We start from the raw sequence: 27,967 nt of genomic DNA on the forward strand, positions 1-27,967 counted from the left end.
TAGGAATGTGAATGCCAGTCTCTTGCATGCATTCGAAATCGAAAAAGATGAAATTGCCTTTCTTCTTGTGACCGTCCTCTTTCTCTGGTGGGGGTTGGTATTTTTGCACGTAACATTCGTGTTCCAAGTCCACGATGTGGTGACAAATGTGACATTTTTTCTTTCCTGAACATACGTGTGCCTTGGTATTATTGGTACGTATGACTTGTTCACACGTAGGGCACAATCTCAGGAGTTGACAAGCACATTTCTTCTGTGAACCTTGCGTTTTCAGATGTTGTTGGTAACAGGTAGGGCTGACAAACGTACGCAGACAAGTTGAACAAGGCACTGGTTCTTCGCTCAGACAGGGTTGAGAGGCCAAACATCCTGAGCATTTCCATCCACAATGCTTGTGTTGCTCTCGATTATTATAACCATGGTCACATTTCTCACAGTAATAACCGTATCCCAGGAATCCAGTGATACTGGTAATGGTATCGAAATGGTCATCGTGATGATAAACATGAATGTATTTTCCGTCCTTAAAATCTTGCCCTCGAAACAACATAGGCCCTCGCACTTCTTGAGGGTGCACTTTCAAGGTGTATCGTGGAGCTAGGGCATCTTGCAATTTTTGCATCTCAGGAATGCCACAGGGTGTGTCTTTGGACAGGCCAGCTTGTTGCAACAGGAGTTCTGCTTCGTTTCGTTGTTTGGCTCGGTCGGATTGTTGAATAGTTTTCCAGGTTCTTTTCCATTCTACCGTGTCGTTCTTGTTGGCATAGGTTCGTCCCACCACGATGGCACGGGCTAAACACATCTGGTCATGAGGGTTGTGAATTTGGACAAGGCTACGCTTAATGCTGCGAAGGTCGTTCACCAATAACATCTTTTTGCGTCCGGTCCCTTGAGGAGGAGAGACGTGGGTCATGTCCAATGTGGCTTTTCCGTCGGTGATGTCAAACTGGTCATTAGATTGTTGCACGTGTTGAATCTTGTCCATGACTTTGGAAGCGGTCAATTCTGCAGGGGTGCTAAACTCGATCCAAACAGGGGATTTCAAACCGTCGTGTTGTATGGAAAGTCTCAAGCGATCGTCTTCTTTGGGTTGACATTGTTGCTTGAGTGAAGTGAGCAAAGAATCCCACACTCCGGTGATAAACACTTCTGCTTTCTCTAACGGCACTTCAGCCTTGAAATCTTTAAACTTCACTGTGTATTTGTAAGCCGTAGTTCTAAATTTTCTAGAGGAGCGCTTTTCCGTCTCTCGAATGGAATAGTACTTTTCAGGGTTAACTAAGGGTGGTGAACTTGGTTTAGAGGGTTCTGATTCTGGTTCACTCATGTCCTCTTCAAAATCACTGGCATGAATTTGTGCCAAGATTTCAGCCCTGGTACGAGGCGATAGATCACGTTTCTGCCTCTTACTTCTTTCTTCTTCTTCTTTCTTCTCGAATGAATTAGATCGTTTCATCTTGAAAGCAAAAAGTCAAATGACTCAAGTTCAAACACCATGAGCTACTTTATAGTCATAGCATACCAGCATATATAAAAGGGTGTGTGTCTTGTCCTTTCACTATTCATTTCACTCTCAAGCCGAGCACAACGATGGAAGAGACTAACCAGATGGAACGTTTCGTCAGAGCTTTGCGAGGGGTCATTAGAAAATTCTCTTCAGACCAGCCTACGGACTACTCTCCTTCCTTTAGAGATAAAAGTCAAGATACTTGCTATATCTGTCAGAAGAAAGGGCATTGGTCTTCAGAGTGTCCAGACCGTCAAAAAAGAACAAAAACAGGGACTAAAAAAGACAAAAGTCAAGATACCTGTTATTATTGTAAAGAAAAAGGACATTGGTCTCCAGATTGCCCAAAAAAGAAACAAGAGGAGTCAGAAGAAAAGAAGGATTCTTCAGAAGAAGAGAGGAATTCTTCAGAGGAAGAAAGCAGACAGGTGAAGAAAAAGAAACAGGAGAAGAAAAGAAGAAGGGAAGAAAGTGAGGAGGAAGAAGAGGAAAAGAGTGTGACAGTGAAGAAATTCAAAAAACAGAGAGACTAAACAAGGAAAAAGAAGAAGTCAATGAACTTTAAATTAAAGTGTTATGATGTGAATTGTGAATTGGATTGTAAAAAATGGAGAAAAGAATAAATGAATGATATAAGGTAAGAGTCTTTGAGTTTTGATTTTAAAATAAGAAGCTACACTCACGCACTCATACAAAGACACGTACTATAGGGTAAAATGGGTGGGTTATTTTTTTTTTTTTTTTTTTTTTTTTTTTTTTTTTTTTGAGTTATTGGCAAATTGAAATTGTATTTCTTTTCGAGATATGTGGGTGGCCCTGAAAAGGGCCTTTTTTCTTTATGATGTAGGGGTGAGTTTAAGCAATCAACTTTAACTGCCTTATGCCTTTGCCACGGCCAAGGCCTACTTCTGGACTGCGTAATGTTGATGATGATGATAATGATTGGGTTGAAATCACTAAGGGTGGTACGGTAGGCTTAGTCACAGGGTTGACGTGTTTAGCTCGGGAAGGTCGTATTCTCTTCGGTCGTGATAAAGAAGTCTGATATATTTGTTTCAGACTTCTTAACTCCGCTAAAATGTCCAACAGTACCGTGACCGTTTGATTTTCACCCTCTTGTTTCTTTGCTGCTACTTCTTCTTGCTGTTGTTTTTTTCTTACCTCTTCTTCTTGTTGCTGTTGCTGTAGGAGAAAAGCCTGTTCCGCTTCCTTTTGTCGTTGTATAAATTTCTCCAATTCTTCTTTCTGTCTCTGTCTAAAATTCTCCACTTGCGGTAATGAAGAAGGTAACGAAGGTTCCGGAACAAATTCTTGCGAGGAGAGAAAATCGACAAAATCCCAATTCACCTCTTCTGAAAGTAAGTCCGGGTTCCCTTGGGCGGTCTCCCCTGCTGGTGCACCCCATTGGATCGTTTTCTGAGTTTCCGTCATGTTGAATCACTGTCGCATAGATTGACTGCACACAAGCGCTAGCGAATCTATATAGACTACGTGATGTCACAGACTGCTCTCTTCGGATTGGATGCGGGCTGACTGAATTCTGTAACGCGTGTTAGGATTGGTGAATGAACTCAATCCGTTTCAATCCTTTCTGTCCCTATAAATAAGCGCCGTTCACTGCATTGATTCACCTATTCTCGGAGCCTCAACATGTGGACAGACGTTGAATCTTCAACCCTTGTGTCAACAATGATGTTCAGGACGGACATGCTCATGTATGTCCGATCCAAGTGGACCGTTGTCCACAGGACCAACAGCAGCCTGTGGATAAGAAGAGTCTATATAGAGAGACAAGGTTGCCTCAAGAGGACTCTGATGTATGGCCCTGCTGTAAGACGAAGTTTGAGGAAAAGAAGATGTCGCAAATGCCCTCTATGTTAAGGGCATATTAACATAAACCAAAGGCCCTTTTCAGGGCCAGCCATATTTCTCGAAAAGAGATAGTCTTTGAATTGCCTACCCCTTTTTTATTTTTTTTAAAAAAAAATCCCATGTTCCATTTCCCTTGACGCTATACAGTCCCACCCTGTTTAAATTCCTTTGACGCTATACAGTCCCCTATTCCCATGTTCAAATCCCCTTGACGCTCAACAGTCCCACGATTTTTCTCCATGTTAATTTCCCTTGACGCTATATGTTCCCACGATTTTTCTCCATGTTAAATTTCCCTTGACGCTATATGTTCCCAAGGGGGTCTGTAATGCTAATTCCCATTGACGCTATAAGATCCCCCTTAACTACTTGTGACAGCAGATCTGGGTCTGTACAGTTTGCAGTTGGACTCATCTTATAAATGCACACAAATGGTATTTAATGCCACCACACAGCCCACTTAGAAATGCACACAAATGGTATTTAATGCCACCACACAGCCCACTTAGAAATGTTAATGCTCGACTACCAGTAATCACTACAATGTAAAAAATCTTGATCTGTCTTCAAATAATGCTTGGATAATTGCTTAGTTATGCTATAAAATGTATTTATTAATTAATTGGTTTGTTTATTTATCTGGGAATTAAAATGGGCAGAAAAAAAAACAAAATTCAACCTTGTTCTGTGCTTGGACATTTTAGATTTGCCTTTCTTGACGTTAATTATGGCTAACGAAAAAATTCAAACACAAAATTATTCAAAAAGGGCAATAAAATGAATAGTTTCACAGAATGACTTAAGTTAAAATGAGTTTAAATCCTTACAGAATGTGCAGAGTGCATTATGCATTGAACATCTAAATTTCTTCCCCTCAAGTTCAGACTTAGGAAATTTCGCATTTCTGGCAAAGACAAAAAGTAGCTCTAATAAATATTCAATAGACACTTAAATCTGAAATGAGAATATTATTTAGCATTTTCCAAAATTTAATAAATTTCTCACTCCAGTGTTTAGCTTAAAAAAAATTATACAACAACATGCAATTAACATTTAAAATGTATCTGTATGCTCTTTTTCACTCCATGAAACTATACACTAGTCTTGATAATCTAAATTCTTTCGTCAAAATAATTAGTCTATTTATGGGCAAAAGCATCATCACCTACAACCTCATACACAATGGTACCTGCATGAAGTCTATGAGCCCTACCTCGTATACAATGGTACATGCATAAAGTCTACGAGCCCTACAACCTCATATACAATGGTACCGGCATCAAGTCTACGAGCCCTACAACCTCATATACAATGGTACCTGCATCAAGTCTATGAGCCCTACAAAATTGTATACAATGGTACCTGCATAAAGTCTATGAACCCTACAACCTCGTATACAATGGTACCTGCATAAAGTCTATGAACCCTACAACCTCGTATAAAATGGTACCTGCATAAAGTCTATGAACCCTTTCACACACTACATATTGTATCATAGTACAATGACTCGTCATTTGGATCCAACCCTGGTAGACTGCAGATGCTCAAGGTCAACAACAGCAATTAAATTTTCAGACTTTTTTAAAATCAGTTGAAATAATGTGAAGCATTCTTATTTGCCAACATAATAAAAGATTATGAAAAATGCTCAGTTTTTTTAATTATTAAACTCAATTCATTACTGCTTTTCAAAATTACCATATTGTTTGCCAGTGACTGAATTATGGCTGTTATGTTAAGTAGGTCATTCATGAAAGCATTCATTTATTCCAACTGAAGCATACAATATATAATAATAAAAATTAAACAAATGAACACCGAGTATCTACTAACATGAAAATTCTTCAATTAAGCAGCTGTATCTCCTAATATATACGCATTGTTGTTGTTATGGGGTTTAACGCCATTTTTCAGCACATGATAGGCTATGCAAGGCAGCCAGTATTATTGGTGGAGGAAGAACCCTGTAAAACCCCAGGATGAACACCAGCCCATAAGAAGCTACTGGCAAGCTTTCTCACATACCCACATTGGCCAAATCCTTGACTCTAACCCACGCAGAGGTGAGATGGCAGTGATCCGTAACGGAGAGCGCTTTAGACCACTCAGCCACTCGGGACCCCTAATATATACATGTAACTGACATGAGATGTACTGTTAGACCAGGAAGACAATAAAATATGTTTGACAGGAATCATTTCTTTCAATGAATACAACAGGAGAAAGTACAGGTACATACCTAATGGCAAGAAAGCAAGCGGAATTTGAATTCTGTCATGTATTGAAAATCTCTATGATGCCTAATATAGATCAGTGGACTACTCAAAATATTTATTTGCTTTCAAATGTGGGTAGCAATTTCCCAAAGCAGTGCAGCATTACCACTATGATCTACTGATTGTAATACTTCGTACCTGGTTGAATATAACAGTTGTTGGTATTTTAAAAAATCCAGAATTTTTCGGAAAATTTCCAGATTGGTTGGCAATTTATTCCAAACCCTCTGGCACATTGTACATAGTCACTCATAAGTCAATTCGAATATAAGTTGACCCACCACCCTTTTTGGGCTAAAAAGTCTAATTTGTTTGACCATCCTCTAAGTTTGGGTATATTTTGCAAGTCAGATCTGTTCAAAGGGTGACTTGCTGACAGTGAGAGTTGCACTTTGGAAAAATAAGTAAGCCCAACTGGATGGAGATAAATAGATTGTTGTCATTGTAATTGGGTTTAACACCGTTTCTCAGCACAAAATATGCTGGTCAGTATAATGCAGATAGACAGACTGATACATACAAATAGATATGAAAAAAATTATGTTAGCAATGTAAAATACAGTTGTATTATTGAGTGGAACATTTTTAAAAATAAACATTTTGTCCTAATTATGTAAAATAAAATCCCTTAAAATCCATTATGCTTGACATATTTAATCCATTTACATGACGAATCCATTCATTTTTAAGGCTAAGTAATTCACAAATTCAGCAAACAAGCAACAAACAAACATAAAGCTAACTTTGTCATTTTTTGGTCACTGGTAATTCTGTGTTAAAATGTTAACCACAGGAGTATGCCTATAAACAAAAATTAGAAGTAATGTTTAGTGAGTAGGTGATTTAACAATCTTATATACAGTCCACAATATACTTAGTTTTTCAGTTCTTTTAGTTGACAATCATCCATCAAGAGACTTTAGTTCTGCATCCTATCTTGGCAGCTATCCTCACTGCATCTGACTTGGAAAGGAACAAAAAAAAGCTGTCTAGTTGCCTTTGCCTACTCTGCAAACTCATCAGCTGACTTCCGTAAACTTTCTCTATTTACTTTTTATCTTCTCTACGCTTTCAGGTCATCCAATTCATCCCACACTACTTTTCTCTTCTTATCTTTTTCTTCACTTTGCTTGGTATCATTGTATAGCTGATGAAGCAAAGATTAGCAGTTCCTCGCCAACAGTAAAGTTATCAACACCTCCAGAAAATTTCAAATGATTTTTGATGACCCTCCTGCCATCAGTGTTCTTTCAGAGATACTGTCTGCAGAGATCTCTTTGTTTACTGAGAAACCACTTTCAAAGGATTTTCTTCGTCACTTACCAATAGCACCATTTTCATTTAAGACCAACATGGCATCATAAAAAGTATACTGGCAAAAACCCCATGCTGATATAGCTATCCATTTGGAGAGGAGTAGAGATAACAATATTTTCAAGTTAACAACTTGTTAATGACTTTCAATTCCGGAGAAGCAGCAATAACAAGATTTTCAAGATAGCTACTGCAGTGGCCATATTGGATGTCAAATCAGCAAGATTTTCATTAAGACCAACTGGACATCTTCTGGTTAAAACTCCACTGTGGCAGCCATACTGGTTGTCACAGAGATCTCAGAAATGCTTAATTAAGTGTATTTGGACGCAGAAAATCACTGAGGCGGGAGTCCTCTGTACACAAGTTATAGGTGTGTGGCAAAATTCAAAGACTTGCCAGTCCTGCTTCAGCCACCTGCTTTGTGGGAAAATGTGTTGATCAATTAGCTGTGCTGATATTTACAATGACAGAATTCAGTGACTGGAAGACCCCTTGATGTACATACATGTTGCCATTTTATAAGAGTACATATAAAAGAACATGATGCAATAGCTGGGTGGCACGTTCAAAGGCTTTGACTGGCAGCTGGGTGGGAAAATGTACTGATATTTACAGTGATTGAATTCAGAGGCAGAAAGAACCAGAGTTGTACGTGTGGTAATTTATAAAAAGTACATCAAATAAGCAACTTTAGCTTTCGTTATTGTGTTCATTTCTGAATGTAGCGGAATAAGCAGTGCATGTGACTTCAGAATCAACACATGTTGAGACATAGACAAAATGCCATTCGTAGGTGGGTGACAAGTCGCCTAAAATGTAAACTTCACCTTCTTCTGTTAGGAAAGCAAAAACGACTTCACCCTGTGATTATTTAAGAGGTACATTGACTGATCATACCATATTTTTTTAAATGCCACTCACCTTAGCCCGGTTAGTTCTAGTGTTGTAGAGAAATGTATTCATCAAGTCATCAATAGCTAGGCCTAGTTTTTATATCAATTATGTTGACAAACAAACTCTTGCCCATTCACAAGCATTATGTTTTGATAGCTGACTGACCATTAACCCTTTTCCAAGTAAGGTAGCAACTATCAATTTCCTGCATGCTTTCCTTTGATGATAAAACATACAAACTTGTTTTAAGATCAGAATCGGTGATCTGGATATACATGTATATTAACTGCCTCTTATACACTATTACATCACAAAATTAGTTTCAAACTGTAAGTGAACCAGTAGGCTTAATGGGAAATGATGGTGGACTTCACTAAGTCTGGGATGTACCAGTTCATTAGATTGTCTGTTTTCTTAAATCATTGGGCAATTATATTCAGAAAAAATATACAAATCATTGAAACCAAAGCCTAGGTATTATTTTTATTAAAGATTTCACTTTAAAATGCAAATTATGTAGGTCAGAAACGTCCGGGACAATGCTGAGAAATTCGTGAGATGCACTTTAAGGTCTAAGCTGTTTTCTGACTTGACACGTATTTGCAAAATAACAAGGAAAAAAAAGCAAATCAAATACTTTTTATTTGCCTAAAATTACTACAAGTACGTATACAAATAAACCATAAATTTGCGATCCTGTCAAAAGACTGTTGTAATGAAGCTATATTAAAGTGAGTGATTACATTACGTAAACCTCTCCATCTAAAAATAGATGCACTCAGAATCTGTGTTGATTCTGTAGGAAAGAAGGTACTGCAACTTTTGATAGTGGGACTCCTATTTTTACCAAAATGGCAGTCCTGGACTCCTAGTTTTAAAATCCTAGCGAGACCTCTGAATGTCACATCAGTACCATTTTCACTTAGTACCAACTAGATGTCACAAAAGTCTTTTAGTGAAAACTGCCATTAAGTAAGAGTGGCCAATAACAAGAATTTTGAAGATGTCAGATTGGCACCATTTTTATTTAGGCCCAACTAGACATCATAAGAAGTCTTTTAGTGAAAATCCCATGTTGAAATGATCATCCATTCAGAAGCATTAGCAATAAAAATACCAAAAAAATGTCAAGATGACTGCCATGTTGGCTGTCTAAAGAGGACTATTTAATTTAAGTCCAACCAGACCATTGGATGAATGTGTGTTAAGTTTCATGGCAATCTGCCAAGTAATTTAGGTAGAGGTGCGATAACCCACTTGTGCTAATGGATGAATGATGAACAACAGACCATCCTATAGCACTTATTGTCTCTGACCAGATGAGCTAAAAAAAATCATTTCCTTACTCTGGTGCTATTCAATGAAATCTCCAAAACCATTAGATCAGAAATAAATTGCAATGTGTTCAAAATAAAATTGTATGACTATTATTGAAATGCAATTTTCATTGTCAATATTTTAATACATGCATTCTAAACTTTTCTAGCTATATATTATTTGCTTTATTACTTCATATATTTATGCAAGCTTTATAATCATTTTTTTAAATAGTTTTTTCATCTTGAGGATTATTTTATGCTTACTGGGACTGGTAGCTAGAGTCTCACATTCAATTTCCTTGAGGATTTTATCAGCTCGAGTAAAAAAATGTCTTATGCTACAATTTGTATTTTCTTTATTTCCTCCACATCATACATAGTACAGTTATCCCAAACAGTGTTATTTTATTCTAAAATAGGTTTTTAAAAAAATGAAAAGTCTTTCTAATGATTTTCAATCTAATTCCATATGTTAGTACATATATGTCATTTGCATTTCGATCTAAGTACTTATGTAGGTGCATACATGTGTTTGTATTTAACAACACATCAGCACAATGGCTGCTATATGACGCCAATTAAAAAAAAAAGTTCTATGAATGTAAAATGAAGAATTGCATACAGATCTTTCAAAGATGACTCTAGTAAGAACCACTGACCCACAGGACGCTACTTGATATTTAGTCATGAACCCAGTTTCCTGAAACTGAATCCTGACAATGTATATTTTTGTTTTATGAGGCTGTGGAAAAATCTAATTGGCAACAATGATAAGTACATGAACATTTCAGAAAGTGAAGTAAATAAAATGAAAATTTGAATAAGATAAAAATATAGTTCACATGGTCAAAGTTCATGATAATAAAGGTGGCTATTTTCCTCAATGTAATAATTTTAAACCCAATGGACTCAATTGTAACCACAATTTTTGTATGAGAACTACACAGTTTTGGAGAATGAGGGCCCTCGACCCACATTTCTGGAGTAAGAATATTGAAAAATTTTGATAAAGAGTTCTTAATTGGCCAAATACACCCTAATGGGTACTGTAAGTGGCAACAACAAAAAGAGTTTTTAATAAACTGGATGATTCATTAAATACTATACATACACATATACTAAAATAAAATCTACAATAATGCCATCTCCCGTAGTTTCTTCAAAATCTGGTCAATAAATAAAAACACATCACAATCAAACCTGAAGTCATTGTTATTTGTTAGTGTACCCAGTCAACCATACTATATATGAGAGAAGGTATGTAACTTCCAAATAGTTCATTCCACCCATGACCCTCAATTTCCTTCTGCTATTTCCGTCTTTAAATGCACACGACCATACCCTATGGCATGTTTTACTCCCGAGATATTGTTCTAGTCATCAAGCCATCATTGACTTTTCTGCATTGTTGTTGTGGGGTTTATCGCCATTTTTCAGCACACAATAGGCTATGCATGGCGGACGGTATTAATGGTGGAGGAAGAACCCGGGAACCCCCCCCGACCCACGAGAAGCTATTGGCAAGCTTTCTCACATATTGGCCAAATCCTAGACTCAAACCCATGCAGACAGAGGTGAGATGGCAGTGATCCGTAACAGAGAGTGCTTTAGACCGCTCAGGGCCTCCTTTCTGTGTTGTACCAAACTGAAGTTACGGGCTAAAAAACGCAAATTTTGCCTGCCGAGACAAAATTGCACTCAAAAGCCAACCGGCGAAAACAGCTACACCATGTTTGCGACCCTACGATACATCCCTTCTTTAATTACTGAACAGTGGCAGTTATGTACCTTCTCTCTTATATAGTATGGTAGACAGGGTACTGTCAGAATGGGTCATGGGGGTAATCTGAAGTATTTCTGTCACTCTGGATGACTTTTTTCCCTTCAGATTATTGTGGTTTGTTTTCCTCAGTAACAGGCTGATTCGGACCAGGCTTATTCGGTCCAAATTACGGGCTGATTCGGACAAGATTTCTGGCTGATTCGGACCATTTGAAATATCAATGTTTCGTCCGAGATTTAAATGTGACACTTACATTTGTTTAAGACACGATATTTCTCATTATTTCCCAGGTATGTTGAGCAGTTCAAATATGCATTTAAGGATTCGATCATTAAACTGCATTTAAGGAATTGATCATTAAATTGTATGCAGATTGTTGGGGACAAAAATCGCTAAGTGTCGATGCAGCAACATTTATGCATACATATTGATCTGAGTTTACATTATTTGTGTCCACACATACAGGTCTGGGTACTAATAGTACTACATAAAACTTATATCCTAAAGGAGAAAGTGAGGTGCTGTACAATTTTTTATTTAGTTCGATAAAATATCACACGTCAATACCATACGTTTATATTCTTCTAATTTTGTGGACCTCGTAAGACAAAATATATTTTAATAATATTTGTTTTAAGCAACCTCTGTTAATGTTTTTCTGAATTTATAATCTATCTGTAAAGTGTCGAATTTTGAATAAGTATTGAACCTTAAAGCTGAATGCATTGAGCATTAAAATGTTATCACCTTTAAGCCAGAAAAGTCTTTGTATGTGTGTGTGTGTGTATATATATATTATTTATTTTGGTTGAAAAAATCTAAATGCTATAGTTAATATGGAGTATGTTCTGATTTCGATTAGAAATTTCCTAATAACTGTCTTACGTAAATTTAAAAGCCTAATATCAACTTTTTATATTCTCTTAGTATGTCTACAAAAACAGTAATAACTACTAAACTAAATAATGTTACACGGTTTTTCTTATAATAATTCACATGGTCCGAATCAGCCATTAATCTGGTCCGAATCATCCATTATTCTGGTCCGATTCAGCCCGTAATGTGGGCCGAATAAGCCGTCATCTGGGCCGAATCAGCTATGGTCCGAATCAGCCAGCATTCGTTTTCCTCAACATAAAGTTCGCGTCGAGCAGCTCTCAAATGGATGTAACCTAAATAATCTGGCCACGGGTAAACTGCACATCAGTCCAGCCGATGAACCTAATATATAATAAAAGTCCTTATAATGGAGTTCATACATTTAGTTACCTTATGTAACTGTTTCATACGAATACAACAAATGTTCAAGCAAAGCAGAAAGCCATGCGTTAATGTAACTGACTGAGTATGATGAAAAAGTTGAAATATTTAAAGCGTTCCTGTGACTCAGATCAGTTGATTATCGAAAACGCAGTAGACCTCTGCCTCGATTGCAAATGTCTTTCTTGCTCCCACATCTGAACAGCAAGAAAGAAGTTGATCAAGCTATAAAAACAACGGAAGATCGGGTGCTAGTTTTGAGATTTGGGAGAGATAATGATACAACATGCTTGCAGCTGGATGACATAGTAAGAGCCATTTTGATCGTGGTATCGTGTTTTGTATCGTGGGATATAAACTTATATAAAGTTGTATATATATATATATATATATATATATATATATATATATATATATATAGTACAATCGTACTCCTGATTATCAAAGCCACTTGTAGACGAACTGAGTAATGCGACGATTTGCCTCCCCTTGACCGCTTGCAACAATTACCGTAGGGCTGAAATAAAATAACATTGTTTAGAACAGGGGTGTCAAACTCAATCGCTCAGCGAGCCAAAACTCAAATCACACGTAAGGTTGCGAGCCGAACAGGATAAACATTCAGTAAGTGGAAAATTAAACCTTTTTTAAACATTAATATAAATTAAAACAGAAAAAAGTTTTAGTAATAAAAAATCATTGGCATACCCATTTTCGCTCTTGTGCCATTTTGTCAGAGCTGGATGTTTGGCATCTTTTCTTGGCTACAAGTTCGTTTATGTTGGGAGTAATGTTCTGTGTCATTGAGAGTCTCATGATGGACTGCAAGTGTTCATCAGTGAGACGACTCCTGTGTGATGTTTTGTTAATCTTCATCACAGAAAACAGCTGATCACACAGATATGTGCTACCAAACATGCTCAAGGTTCGAGCCGCATGTAGACGAAGCTGGGGCATCTCTTCAGGAATGAAACGAGTGAACTGTGCAGGCCCCACAGTGTCGTACTTTGCCTTTAGTGTCCCATTACACTGCAGATCTATTAGCTCCATCTGCAAATTTACAGGTGCAGTTTCCACGTCTATGGCAAATGGGTTACGAAACAGCTCGAAATTACTTTTCTGTGCTTCAAAGTCACTAAAGCGCCGTGTGAACTCGGCGCGAAGTAAGCTAAGTTTTTCAGCAAAGTGTGCAATGGGAAACACCATAGCCTAAAATTCTCTCTCGGGCCGGATATAATTGTACGCCGGTCAAGACCTCTCAGGCCTGATATAATTGTACGCCGGGCCTGATGTGGCCCACGGGCCTTGAGTTTGACACATATGGTTTAGAAGATGTGTAAAAAGAATTAGACCTGAAACACAACGAATATAGCTATTGTTCAGACTTTTATATTTTTAAGCTTCTTAAGCAGTCTTTTTCATCATCTTTTGAAGTAATCGGAACAAAATGAACAATGCAAAAGCCAAGTTAATGCAACAATATATCCTGAAGTCCTCGGTTTTGACCAACTGAAGCACTTTCACCTTTTCAGAAATATGCATTTTAAGGTGATACCTTCCATTTAAAAAAAAGAGTTATTTTAGTGAAGCATGCATAGCAAATGACAATTATTTATTCCCTCATATTCCATAGCATCATGCATGGTGTCAATTACAGGTGCTCAATTACGATTAAAGGTTATTTGGCACTGATGATTACAATTATGATTACACTTTACATGTGTTTGGAAACCATGATTGCGATCACAGGGGAATGATTACAATTACAATCTGTTTGTATTTGCTTTATATCTCTTTTTGTTCGGGGCAGATATCATACATTGTATAACTGAAAAACAAACTTTTATAATTTTAGAAAAATTAGCTAGTGTATTGGTCACCTAAAATTGCACATTCCTTATTGTAATAGTCAATATTCATGGTCTTTTGTTTATGGAAATTGTATTATTCTTACAATTATTAGGACTATAATTAGAGATATATTTTGTTGTGATCATTTGTAATCATGATTACACAATTCCAATACACTACCAATGAAGGACAGTTACATCTGTGATTATGATTAGAGCTTCTGAAATCAATGATTATGATTACACCGTAATTGATTACAATTATAATTGTAATCAGCCACATGCCTGCTTGGCATGCTTTAAATTGTTTGCCTTCAAATCAGTAAATTGTCTCAGCATTTCTGTACAAAGGTTTCAGAGGTTGGAAAACTTGTATGAGACTATACATCAGAGGGTCTAATTAATACAAAATGTTTTAGGCATCATATAAGGAGTATATATAGCATCAGTTTCCATTAACACCTCAATGATAACTCTGTACAGGGAAGGATATATATTAATCTAAATTTTTAAAACAAAACATTGAGTTGGCAGTTTAATATTCCAGATACAATTAAAACTGACAAAGTTGGAATTCTTTTTAAACTTTTTTTTTGTTGTTTTAAAAACATGTTTTAACCTATATGCTGATAAAGCATGGTTTATCTACATTACTGACAGATTGACATCAGTTCTTACTGGGCGTTAAAACTTGCTGACCTGGTGTTTACAATACTGACATGTTATCATTATTAATAATCTTTTAGTTAACCAACCTGAATATTTAGAATTCAGAGAATTAGAATTTTAGTAATGCCATTATCAAACATTTTATAAATGGAATCGGGGTGCCAAGTGGTCAAAATAGTGTGGAATAAAACTGTCTTATATGTAACATCTGTAAGTCACTCGCCCAGTCAAACAAGCACATAAGATTTCATTTTTTCTAGTCAGACAAGCACATACATACAGATTTCATTTTTCCCAGTCAAACAAGCACATACATACAGATTTCATTTTTCCCAGTCAAACAAGCACATACAGATTTCATTTTTCCCAACTCCAAGTTTTACTTGCCTTGGACAGTCATACAGCTTTTAATTATAGAGCCTTGAATCTGTATGGTAGTATTTTCAAAGACAACTCTGATTTTAAAGAATGTGCTAACTTAATACATATGTGTAGTTATTTAGGCACAGATTGCCCATCAGGTTATCCATAATACATATGTGTAGTTATTTAGGCACTGATTGTCCATCAGATTATCCATAATACATATGTGTAGTTATTTTGGCACTGATTGTCCATCAGATTATCCATAATACATATGTGTAGTTATTTAGAAACTGATTGTCCATCAGATTATCCATAATACATATGTGTTGTTATTTAGGCACTGATTGTCCATCAGATTATCCATAATACATATGTAGTTATTTAGGTACAGATTATCCATCAGATTATCCATAATACATATGTAGTTATTTAGGTACAGATTATCCATCAGATTATCCATCCATGAAGTTACTGTTCTTTACTTACATTGTTTTATTTGTAATTTTTTTCTTCTTCAGTTATCCAAGGCAGCACCCGAGCTAGCTAACATGGCCTCCATCTACTGTGTAGATGTAGACAATCTGCCTATGTACTGCCAGTACTTTGACATCACCTTAATTCCAGCCACCATTTTCTTTTTCAATGCACAGCATATGAAAGTGGATTGGGGGTATGTCTGATTATGGCTGATATTATTAAATACAAAACAGAGATGTCTGCAACAAAACAATCATAATCTCTCTTGTTTATCCTCTCACAGTTGTGAGAGTTGGATGTTTTGTGTGTTTGTTGAATTGTTTGTTCATTATGCAAACCATTATCTTGGACCCAATTTCCACCTAAACATAGCATGTAAAAGCATCTCAGGGACAGTGATCAAGTTTTTAATTTGCATATATTTGACCTCAAGAATGATCATAAAATTTTGATAGTTTATTCTGTGACGTGTTCACTTTTCCCTTGAACCATAGTGTCAAGGTTGCAGTTACAGAAAATTTGCTAAGATTTTAATTAACAAATTTTCATTTCAAAATTAACCCCTCTGTTTGAACAAAAAGAGAATTGTCTGACTATTAAATGGATTTAATAAAGAAATAAAGATATTTTGTTAAAATAAAAAAAAATGCGCAGTTTTTTGCACATTTGCAAATTTCTGATTTTCTTGCATTATTGATTAGTAATTATTGTGAATCCTTTAATCATATATTCTTGAATGACCCTGACACTCCTTGATAGATATTTTTTTAACTTGGAATGAATCATTATTATAACGCTAGTACAATTCATTATGTAACACACTCACTGTCCATTTTGACTTTGAAGTCAGCATCTGTTGTGAAAATGTGCATTAGGTTTTTATTTCATTTTTTTTTCATTTGCATATATTTGGTAAATTCCATGATGAATTTTGTTAATACTTTTGATGAATCATTTCATTTTGTGATGTATATGCTCAACCTTCCGACCTTGAGGTCAGGGTAACTCATTGTACAGCAGTGCTTTGATATCAACATTAGGTATTCACTTAAAGATTTCTTATGATGTCTAGTTGGTTGTATATAAAAATGGTGCTGATTTGATGTGCCATATGACCACCACATCAGACATCTTCATTGCTAAACCTGCTAATGGGATGGTCATGTCAGCATGGGATTTTCACTAGAAGACTTTTTATAATGTCTGGTAGTCCTTAAATGAAAATGGTACCAGTATGATGGCCACCATTTTTGTCATCTTGAAAATCTTGTTATCATTACTCTTGCATAGCTGCCAACCCTCATGATTTTGGTGTTAATATCATGACTTTTTCAGTGATTCACAGATTCACGCCTCTTGCAAAAAATCATGAATTCCCCAGTTCTCAGTTATTTTAAATCTTTAATAAAATAACTGATTTCACGTTAAGTGCTAGTCATGATATCAGCAGTTGCCGAAACGGTCTGGTACTGCTGGTCATGATATTAGTGGAACTATAGCTGATTGATACAGTTGGCCCAGTAGCAAGCATTTTAGCATATTTGAATGTACACCACTCCCTCGATAACTCGCGCACATCGGGGTCCAGAAACATCGACCACACTATAAGTGAGGCGCGAGTTATCGAGGGACCTATAAAATAAGCCCAAAACCAATAAAGTGATTGATGACATAATGGAGAAATAATGGGGGGGGGGGTAGGCAGATTATACTCTTGAATACTCACTTTATAATTGTTCTGAGATTAAATGTTAATAAATATCTCTTCATAACGGTGTACTTTATTATTTCCTCATAGGACAACATTAATTTCAGGATAAATTACAGTATATTGAGGCGATCATCGAAAACATTTTTCCACGTGGTTTCCGTTCGCTTAACATGTGTACCACTTCACACATTGTGTACTACGTCACTAATTTTTATGTTGAATTGGATACATTCTAGTTTTATTGTTTAATCCAAATTAGTCATTTTTTTATATACAAAAGATCGATTCTTTTCGAGAAACAGTGTCGATCGAACGATAGATAGATAAATATTTTTGAATGTGATAGAAGTAAAATGGAAAACAAAAAAAAAATAAGGGTTAATCAATACAGACATATTTAATTGGTCTACAAATTTAAAACAACGTAAATTAGAACAAGTTAATACTTGCCGTTTGTGCCACGCTTGACAAATATCAATTCACTTTTTGAAAAAAATCAGTTATTTTTTTTGTGTGTTACTCCTTGGTTTCTCTGCCGCCGAGCAAAATCTCTCAGATTTCTCAACTGCATGAGCTTTACGTAGTCAACATTTTGGGTCTCCAGCCACCTTATGGCAATATCAAAATATTTGATTGCTTCCTGTGCAGAGGGGTGGGGGTGCAACATCTGCGTCTGCATCACTTTCAACACTTGTGTTACTCCAGTTAGAATCGTCTTCTGCTGCAAATTTGTTCGCTATAGAAATAATTATAGTTTCATCTGACATGTATTCGGCTTTGGGACAATCATTGTCAGCACAAATCCACTCCTCCATATCATCAAGAGAAACGCCTATCTCAGGACCATGAGTCTGTACGAATTTCTCCCAAACAGCCTCGGCATTAATGACATCAGTTTCACTGAAACATTCGAAGTTACTATCATCGTCGTTGTCTCTGTTACTGTTTTGCTTTACGTCAAAGGCAGCTCCAAGACCCTTCATCCAGCATCTGAGGTCTCTTGTAATCGATTTTTTTTTTAATGCAACAAACACTTCCCCAAGTTGTTGATCAAAACAAAGCCAGCATTTACATGTAATTAGGTTCTCACAGAAGTACTCACGGGTTTCAATGTGACAGTCGATTGACTCTTTTCATGTTTTCAGTGAACAGAATATGTTGTGATTATAATGTTTACACTGAAACGGAATTAAAGGATTAGAACGTGACTTTCACACAGGAAGACGTTTAATTGGTGTTTATTTCATTCTCTGTTGCCACCTGTTAGCATTTACCAGAAGTTTTCATTGATTGCTATTTCACCAGACTGTTTATTTACAGTATACTGACAACTATTTATCATAAAAACTTACATAATATATGATATCTTTAAACAGAGGTCTCGCTAGGATTTTAAAACTGGGTCTTTCTGCCTCTGAATTCAATCACTAAATATCAGTACATTTTCTCACTCGGCCGCTAGTCAAAGCCTTTGAACTAGCCGCCTAGCTGTTGCATCATGTTCTTTTTTCTTTTTTTTTTAATGTACTCTTATAAAATGGCAACAGTACATCAAAGAGTCTTTCAGTCACTGAATTCTGTCATTGTAAATATCAGCACAGTTAACTGATCAACACATTTTCCCACAAAGCAGGTGGCTGAAACAGGACCGGCAAATCTTTAAATTTTCCCGCGCACCTATTACATGCGTACAGAGGACTCCCACCTCAGTGATTTTCTGCATCCCAGATAAAAATTGGCATCCAAATACGCGTAATTAAACGTTTTCGAGATCTCTGAAATTAATTCTTCTTTAGAACTTGCAAATTTCAAGATATGGATTATATTTTTACGGGCTTTAATCACCATTTTCGATGATAAAACGAGCAGTGTATCAAGGTTTAATTTATCAATTCTTATCATAATTTTTCATGTTCAGCATATTTTAAAGATATTTTAAATACATTTTCTCTGGAAAATATCGGGAGCCAAGACAGACATCGCGTTATAAGCGGGATCGCGAGTTATCTGGGCGCGAGTTATTGAGGGAGCGGTGTATATGGATAAGAGTAGTTTTACAAATGCTTTTGAGAGAAACTGAGGCCTAACTGGAATTTCGCTCTGTGCATGCACCACAAACACTGATTTGAATTATCATTCGGCACTGCATCTTGAAAATGTCTTCACCAACAAGGAAAAAGAAAAGTATTGCACAAAATGTGAAGTTTAGTTTGGAATATGCAAAAAATTGGCCTTGCATGCAGCTGTCAAACATAGAGATACATCATGCTTTTTACATGCAGTGTGCCACAAATTTTACCATTTGGCATGGTGGTAGAGAGGATGTGAGGAAGTACATTGGTAGCAAAAAGCACATAGAGGTTCGGAAAATTAAGAACTTGTAGCAGATTTCAGCTCTCAACAGAAGACCTGCAAGCTACCAGTGCTCAAGCATTGTTTGTGAGTTTCCTTGTTGAACACAATCTACCTTTATCAGCTGGAGACCATGCTAAACGATTGTTCCTAAAAATATTCCCAGACTCAAAGATCACTTCATGAATTCATGTCAGATTTTACTAATTGTTATCCCTATTTTCACTAATTGTGAACCTGGAGGGTTGGCAGCTATGCTTCTGCTATACGGATGGTCATATAAACATTTTTTACTAAATGACTCTTAATGATGTCTAGCTTGTCCTGAATTAAAATGGTATTGATCTGACATCCAGTATGTCCACCACATCAATCATCTTAAAAATATTGATATGCTGCTCCTCCTGAAACGAAAAAGTAATCTTGACATTTGTTTTTTTTATGGCTTCTTATAATAACTACATGAATCCTTTTGAAAATAATCTAATATGAAGTCCAATATGGCTGTCATAGTGGCCATCTTGAAATTCTTATCACTTCTATATGGCAAGTCATATGATGACTAGTTAGTTGAAATGAAAATAGTGCAGATCTGATGTCAGATATGGCTGCCACAGTGGCTAAGTTGAAAATCTTGTTATCACTATTTCTCATATCAGCATGGGGTATTCACTAAAAGAATTATTATAATGTTTTGTTGATCTTAGTTAAATGGTGCTGATCTGACATCCAGAATATGTCTATCTTGAAAATTTTGTTTTCACTATTCCTTTTAAATGGAAAGTCAATTTTAAATGACAGGTATGGGGTTTTCATCAGAAGGGTTCTTATGTTGAGCTGAAAATGAGCATGGTGGCTATCTTCATAATCTCTGTAATCAATATATGTCTGGAGTTTTACTAATGTTACCTAGTTGGTCAAAAATTAAGATGGTGCCATTTGTATATCCAGTAAGGCTGCTATGACAACTGTCATAATTTTATTGCTGCTATGACAACTGTCATAACAATTTTGTTGTCACTACTTCCACTGAATGAGATGATCATTAAGACATGGGGTTTTCACCTAAAGATTTCTGATGATGTCTGCTTTGTCCTAAATGTGATATTTATACTTTCTGTGATGATATTCACTTGTTACATAGTCCTCTACAGGTATTTCTCCTTGTATGGTATTTGTACTTTGATAATGTTTGCTAGTTACTCAGTTCTCTATATCTCCTTATGTGGTATTTGTATGTTTTATGATGATTTTTACTAGTTACTTAATTCTCTATTTCTCAGTGAATCTGTTTGAACTTTCTATGACGTATACTAATTACTCAATTCTGTTTGAATCTATTTGAACTTTCTATGACTATGTTCTCTAGTTACTCATTTCCCAATGAATCTATTTATACAATTTGTGACGATGTTTATTAGTTACTTATTCCTCTTTGAATCTACTGGTATATGAACTTTCTGTGATGATGTGTATTAGTTACTCAGTTTGTAGTGAATCTCTTTGAACTTTCCGTGAGGATGTTTGCTTACTACACAGTCCTGTCTGTCTCCTTATGTGTTATTTGTATGATGATGTATACAAATCATTTTCTGTTAAACCAAGCAAAGGAAGATGGTTTTATTTCATTGAGAAATATTAGAGATGGTTTGGATGCGGTTTATCACAGACATGTATTTGTATTTATGGTTACAAGAGGTTGCTTAAACATTTAAATATTTAATAATTTCTTTCAGGTCACCTGATCATACCAAGTTTATAGGAACTTTCAGAACTAAGCAAGACTTCATCGATGTCGTTGAGGTGATTTACCGTGGAGCAATGAAGGGCAAATTGATGGTGACAAGTCCATTGGATCCAAAGGATATACCCAAATATGATCTTCTTTACAAGGATATTTGACAGGCCAAATTTTGCACTATGAAGCAGTTGACACAAGTTAATAGCAGTCATTACAGTTTATGGGAGATAAAAAGTTCAGCTTTGGCTTCATCAATTACATCAATGACTTGAGGCTGTTAACATTTTCATTGTACAAGCCATGCTGATAGCAAAAGTTTCCTTGTCAGCTGTTACACTGAACTGCATCAATGCCTTTGACTTAAGATAACAGATAGCAATTGCCAGGAGCAATAGAACAAGGGTGAATCAAGTGGCTGGACCATTGTTTTCCAAATACTAATTGCACAGAATGACAAGACACCTTATCATCTCCTGATTGTGAAGAATGTCTTCAGATAAAGCTGAAGAACTCTAGTGGACATATGCCATTTGTGACAATATTACATTTTAAAACTAATTGAAATTTAGTTTCTTACATCCTAACTACACAGCCATTCCCTTCATTCTGAGATTAACCTCATGTTGGGTGTAATGACGTGTTCAGTTTTTTAGAACCCTTTGGGATTTCTGCCAAGCTGATCCGAATAAATTAGATGCTTTCCATGCATTCCTAGTTTAAAATGACCACCTTCCTGTGCTACAGCTATTTTTCCACCATGCTTGCTTTATTCATATGTCTGGGGTGAACTTTTGGTCACAGAAATGCACATGAAGATGCAGTTGGTACCATCTTCAAGATCTGTCTATTCTGTCAGTGGCAGGTACAGTCATCCATTTGGGTTCTTTAAAATCAATGGTACAATACAGTTCATCAGTTTTTAATTTCTAGGGGTTGGGAATCAAGAGTAAGCCCGACCGTATTGTTACTGTTCATACTTGTGGAGTATTTGAAATATTGCCTCCTATACTATGCATCCTCACATTCTTAAGAGCCAAGCCACTACAGAACTCCAAAACATCTGATGGCCCTATGCCTATGACCCCTCTAAATCTAAATCAGGCCCCTCTCATGTTATAAGTAATTTGCCCATTGAGTCTGCCCTAAATAATTTGCCGAAACAAAATCTTGAGCCTTTCAACACAGTGCTGTATTTTTATTTTGATGTTCTTGAAAGTCAACGGTAAAGTAATAGCTGCCTGCTGTAAATCCCTCCACATTATGAAGATCATCTTCTATCAGAAGCAATAACCTTTGTACAAAGCAAACAACATTACCTGTGAATGGGTAACAGTACTGTTTCTGTTCTCCATATTTTTATTGGTTACTTCTTATTAGCATTCATTTGTACAGCATGAATGATGAGCTGTCATTTGCTGATTTAGTAATGCTTTGCTGCTTAAATATATGTAGATTGTTTGACAGTTAAGACAGAGGATTATCAACGTATAAAAACCCCTAATGCAAAGATTTTCACCTTAAGGAACTGAGGTAATTACATTATATTTAAATCCATTTAGTTCAGAGAGTAAGTAGTCACTAATATTTCTGTAATTGTGAAACATCCAAAGTACTATTGCACAAAATCTTTACAAACTTGAAGCTACTGTTTTACTGATTGGTATTAAAAAATATCACAGCCTCATGATTTCATATATTTTCAATTTTGAAAATGAAAGTACATCAAGGTCCTCGAATACTTGTCCCTATTTACAGATCATAATGAAACTGTACGTTGACATTGAAGAGCAGATGTGTGTGCCACAATGATTCAGAATTACCACCTGATCATCGAGAAAGTGTGAAACACTTGGAAACCTCATTAGTTGTGTCTCTTCTTCAGCTGAATGTGACCAATATCACATGTATAACCATTTTTTTCCTTCTGCATGGCATGGGTATGTCAGAATAAAAATTTAAATGTGACCTTAAGCAAGTGGATTTTAAGTCAGGGCGAGTGATTTTTTTTAAAAGATACTTTCCCTTTGTCTGTGACTGAAAATTGTTTGAGCCCAGGAACAATTAGAAAAAGGTTGACATCAGGACCTGGAGAAAATATTGCTTTATGTGAAATATTTTTATGAATAAACAGTTAATATTATTTTTCTTCTTTTTATGTTAATATAAAGTACAGCATGTTAAACATTGTCAGAATAATAGTTTAAAAAATAAGGCCCTTTTGGGTGCATGTAGCTGGAGTCGGGGCTAATGGAATTTTAGTCAAGGCATGTGTTTTTTTTTAAAAAGTCACTTGACTAGAGCCTGTGTTTGAGATTGTTTTTCATTGAGCACTGCACAAAGTCACAGTGGAGAAGGCATGGACATGGAAGTTATTGTGTTGTAAGAGAAGACATTATCAACAAGCTGTTGACTGAAAATTTGTCATTGATCAGTATTCAATTTTTTAGAAAGTATTTCATGACCTGTGGATTTCCTTTATTATTCTTGCTAGCTAATATATTTTTAGGGAAAGTATTGCTAAATCTTCACATGTAAGCTCAGATGGTTGAAGCATCTCATAGAAAATCATGCTGTAGGAAAAATATAATTAGGTGGAGAGAGATGGTTCTGAAATGGCTGCTGTGCAACCTAATGCAGGACTGTCAGAGACACAGAGCTACGTGACCAGGGTTGTTGCAAGTGGTGGGTGATACTGGGCACTAAGGCTGGGGTGGGATGGAGGAGGTGCCATTTTGTGGAGTTCTTTTTTCTTTTTTAGTGGGGTCACTAAAGATATTGATCTGGGGTGCTGATTTGTCCAATGCATACTTTCACTGCATATTTTCAGGACATTTATTTGGATACTACATCATAAAATCCTGGACAAGGATAGTTGGGGGGGGGGGGACATAGTATAAACAATATCCATGATACAGCATAAGAACTGAGTAGAATTTGGTATTGACGATGGTGTACAGCACAGTAGCCATATAACTGTGTATCTTTCTTGTATTTAAATAAACTAAATAACGGGGGAGTTATTTAACTAAAAAAGACAGACCCTAGTTGAGTGAGCAGTGCCAAAAATGTCAGGATTGTTTACTGGTTTTATGCCTCAATGGAAATAAAAAAATTATATATTATTGAAGTAAATTTTGTGTTCTTTTTTATATCATGAAAATAGCCAGTTTAATTGGCTGAATGTCATCAGGCAATAATAGTTGTGAAATTTATGTTCTTCAAACTCAATAAAAGGCTTACTTTATTGAATTTGTCATGCCTGTAGGCAAGAAAACAGAATTTTGGATCCCATTGTTCCCAAATTCCCAGTGTCATAAGATTTTATTCCACTCAACAAAAATGTAAGCAACCAAAATTTAATTTGTAGTGGAAGATGTTTCTTCTTCATTGTCAGATAATGACAAATAAAACTCTCAGGCCAACTGCGCTTGCAGTGTAATCATCAGAGAGATTAGTCTATGAATAATGGCAATTTCCTATGTTATAAACATTTTGCCACTGAATTAAGTTTTATTGTAGGCATTTATCAAATTTTATTAATTACTGGGTTGTTTATTGTTTGAAGCTCAGAGTCATAGGAATTAATTTAATAATATGATATACCGTATATATTCGTGTATAAGCCGCATAATTTAGGAAAAAATAAATGCCTGGAAGAAGGGGTTCGGCTTATCTGCGGGCCTTTGTGTAAACTTAACAGTTTTTAGGTCTTTTTGTTGACTTCTGTAATGGCTGTAAATCTTGGGACACAAAACAATAATTTGTTCTGTGTCCTAAGATATAAACATGTAAAAAAAATGTAACTTTCTGTGACCCGACAATTATTAAGCAGTTATAAAGTACTATGATTGATTTTGTTATTATTTTGCATGTGCATATTTTCTGATTTCTCCAAGATGAAGTTAAATTAAGGTAAATACAGACTTAATAATTCACTGGCTGATTGAGTTTACCAGGGAGACCATGCTGAACTATAATGTACAGTACTTACACAGTTCAAGTGGGCATAGTATCACTTAAATCCTTACTTATTCACAAATATAGATGCAGATTTTGCTTTATTCATTGTTTCAACCAAATTGCATTCTTCCAGATAACATTTCAGTTAGTCCTTCATAGCTGTTTCATTTACGTTGAATAGCACGCTCAAGAGTTACTCATTTTCAATAATATAAGTGATCCTATACATTGAGTTAATATTTTTTTAAAGGTACAAATGCTTATTTGTACAAGGCACATGACCATCGTAATTTACATGTTCATGAAGAGTGGTAATAATAAAAGATAAAATTCTCATAGAGATCAACTAAGATCAACATCGACTTTAGTTTTGTGTTTTAGCTGAACAAACATAACTTTCCACACAATGGAAAGCTTGATGTATCGGTGTCTGTTATGTTGATAGTTGGCAAATTTCTCTTTCATTTTGCAATAGCAGTACAGGCGTTTTTATCATTAAAACCCTGAAACTGGCTTGTGATAAGAGAGAATTTTGACCGGTAACTATACCAGTTTAACATTGGTATATGTGGTATAAAAATGCCAGGTGCTCACTCGTGTAAGTTTCTTTTGTGGGAATGGAGCTATAGCATATGGAGTTACAGCATTCGTAGTGATCATAGTTGAAGTTGAAATTAGTTGTGGACAATTTTATTGTTGTGGTTTATCTCTTTGTTCTTTTTTTTTTTTTTAATATTGTAGAGGTAACAATAATCATTAATTTACGTGAATAATGTTTAAACTTAACATTCTGTTTAGAGAAGAAGCGAATGCTTTATACTAAAATAATTATTTCGTCATAACAATAATTCACAGGTGATACAACAGAACATGTAGGACTTTTCTTGTTTAGAAGAAATGAAAATCAAAGACATTATGTAATAATCAGGAGTTCTCTACAGAAATCAGAAGATATGAAATGAGGAGGTTTGTTTCCCGCCAGGCATGAAAATTTAGGTCTCACTGGACAGTTTATCTGGTGAATTTTCATCAGACAATGACCAATTGCAGAAAAATGAGAATAATGTTACACTGAAAATACAAATAAAAACAAACTAATGATTTTTGTAGAAAGCATACATGTGAGATTTTGACTGCGGCAATCAGGTTAATTCCTAATGCAACTGGTGGCTTTTATACTAAACCAACACTGCCACCAACCCCTCATTTTTACATTTATTTTTGACAGGAAAGAGCTATTTTGAATATTTTCCTGTGACAAGGCAGCAAAAAGAATCAGTATGTGCCTTATGCATGAATCAAGTTCACTAGTACCATAACAAATTAGCATACTTTTCATCAACCATCTAGATTTTTAGATATTTACCTCTGTAGCAGACACATATAAATACGTAAGCCAAGTTGGCTGCTCATTTGCAGCCCAAGTTATGCATTTGATCTCCAATGCTCATCTAACTGTGACAGGCAGTCACCAACAAGCCAACCCATTTCCAAGCCTAACTCAAAGTAAATCTCAACCACATTACAGATTTAGCTTCTGTGTAAATTACTTTTCAAACAAGTTTATACCATTTCTTTTCAATAATCATGCATGCCAACCTCGAGATAAAGTATACATGTAATTTTTTTTAAATACAAGTTTGTCTAAATAAATGCATTTAGAACTTACCTTGTGCATTTTGAGATGCCTCAGAGTTGTAAATCAGCTTATATGTGGGTCATGCACATTTTAGTGTTAATACCTGGTCAGTTTGGGGGTCGACTTACACATAAATGGGCTGATACATGAGTATATACAATAGATTCATTTTTTTTTCTTGTCATGATAATGTTACACAGTTTTGACAGTGGCTGCTTATAAGATCCAATGAAGCCATGCCTCTCTCAGACTATGTGGTCAGTGTTCTTGCATCAGACTATATGGTCAGCGTTATTGCATCAGACTGTGGTTGGCATTATTGCATCAGATTATGTGGTCAGTGTTATTGTATCAGACTATGTGGTCAGTGTTATTGTATCAGACTATGTGGTTGGTGTTGTTGCATCAGACTATGTGGTCAGCATTATTGTATCAGACTATGTGGCTGGTGTTGTTGCATCAGACTATGTGGTTGGTGTTATTGTGTCAGACTATGTGGTTGGTGTTATTACATCAGACTATGTGGTTGGTGTTGTTGCATCAGACTGTGGTTGGTGTTATTGTATCAGACTATGTGGTTGGTGTTGTTGCATCGGACTATGTGGTTGGTGTTATTGTATCAGACTATGTGGTTGGTGTTGTTGCATCAGACTATGTAGTCAGTGTTATTGTATCAGACTATGTGGTTGGTGTTATTGCATCAGATTATGTGGTCAGCGTTATTGTATCAGACTATGTGGTTGGTGTTATTGCATCAGACTATGTGGTTGGTGTTATTGTGTCAGACTATGTGGTCAGTGTTATTGCCTCAGACTATGTGTTTGGTGTTATTGCATCCGACTATGTGGTTGGTGTTATTGTGTCAGACTGTGGTCAGTGTTATTGCCTCAGACTATGTAGTCAGTGTTGTTGTATCAGAATCTACAATGACTAAGACTATGTGGTCAGTGTTATTGCATCAGAATCTACAGTGA

At 35.9% G+C, this 27,967-nt stretch overlaps 2 protein-coding genes across 2 annotated transcripts in view; one reads left to right on the forward strand and one right to left on the reverse strand.

The window, feature by feature from the left end:
- Positions 1-12,350, reverse strand: part of LOC149787555 (tRNA methyltransferase 10 homolog C-like) — a 55,904-nt gene extending 43,554 nt beyond the window's left edge. The window contains exon 1 of the mRNA XM_089973701.1: positions 12,238-12,350. The gene's annotated coding sequence lies outside the window, so the exon portion shown is untranslated. The remainder of the gene's footprint in view (positions 1-12,237) is intronic.
- LOC149787556 (thioredoxin-like protein 4B) lies at positions 12,339-24,516 on the forward strand. The gene is made up of 3 exons (XM_089973702.1): positions 12,339-12,536; positions 15,632-15,783; positions 21,390-24,516. Exons 1-3 carry the CDS (start codon positions 12,405-12,407, stop codon positions 21,553-21,555), a joined length of 450 nt encoding a protein of 149 aa, XP_089829828.1. The 5' UTR covers positions 12,339-12,404; the 3' UTR covers positions 21,556-24,516.
- The last annotated feature ends 3,451 nt before the right edge of the window (positions 24,517-27,967 follow it).

The sequence above is a fragment of the Sinohyriopsis cumingii genome, chromosome 11 (genome assembly GCF_028554795.1).
Source record: "Sinohyriopsis cumingii isolate HCF-2022 chromosome 11, ASM2855479v2, whole genome shotgun sequence".
Taxonomy (NCBI): Eukaryota; Metazoa; Mollusca; class Bivalvia; order Unionida; family Unionidae; genus Sinohyriopsis; species Sinohyriopsis cumingii.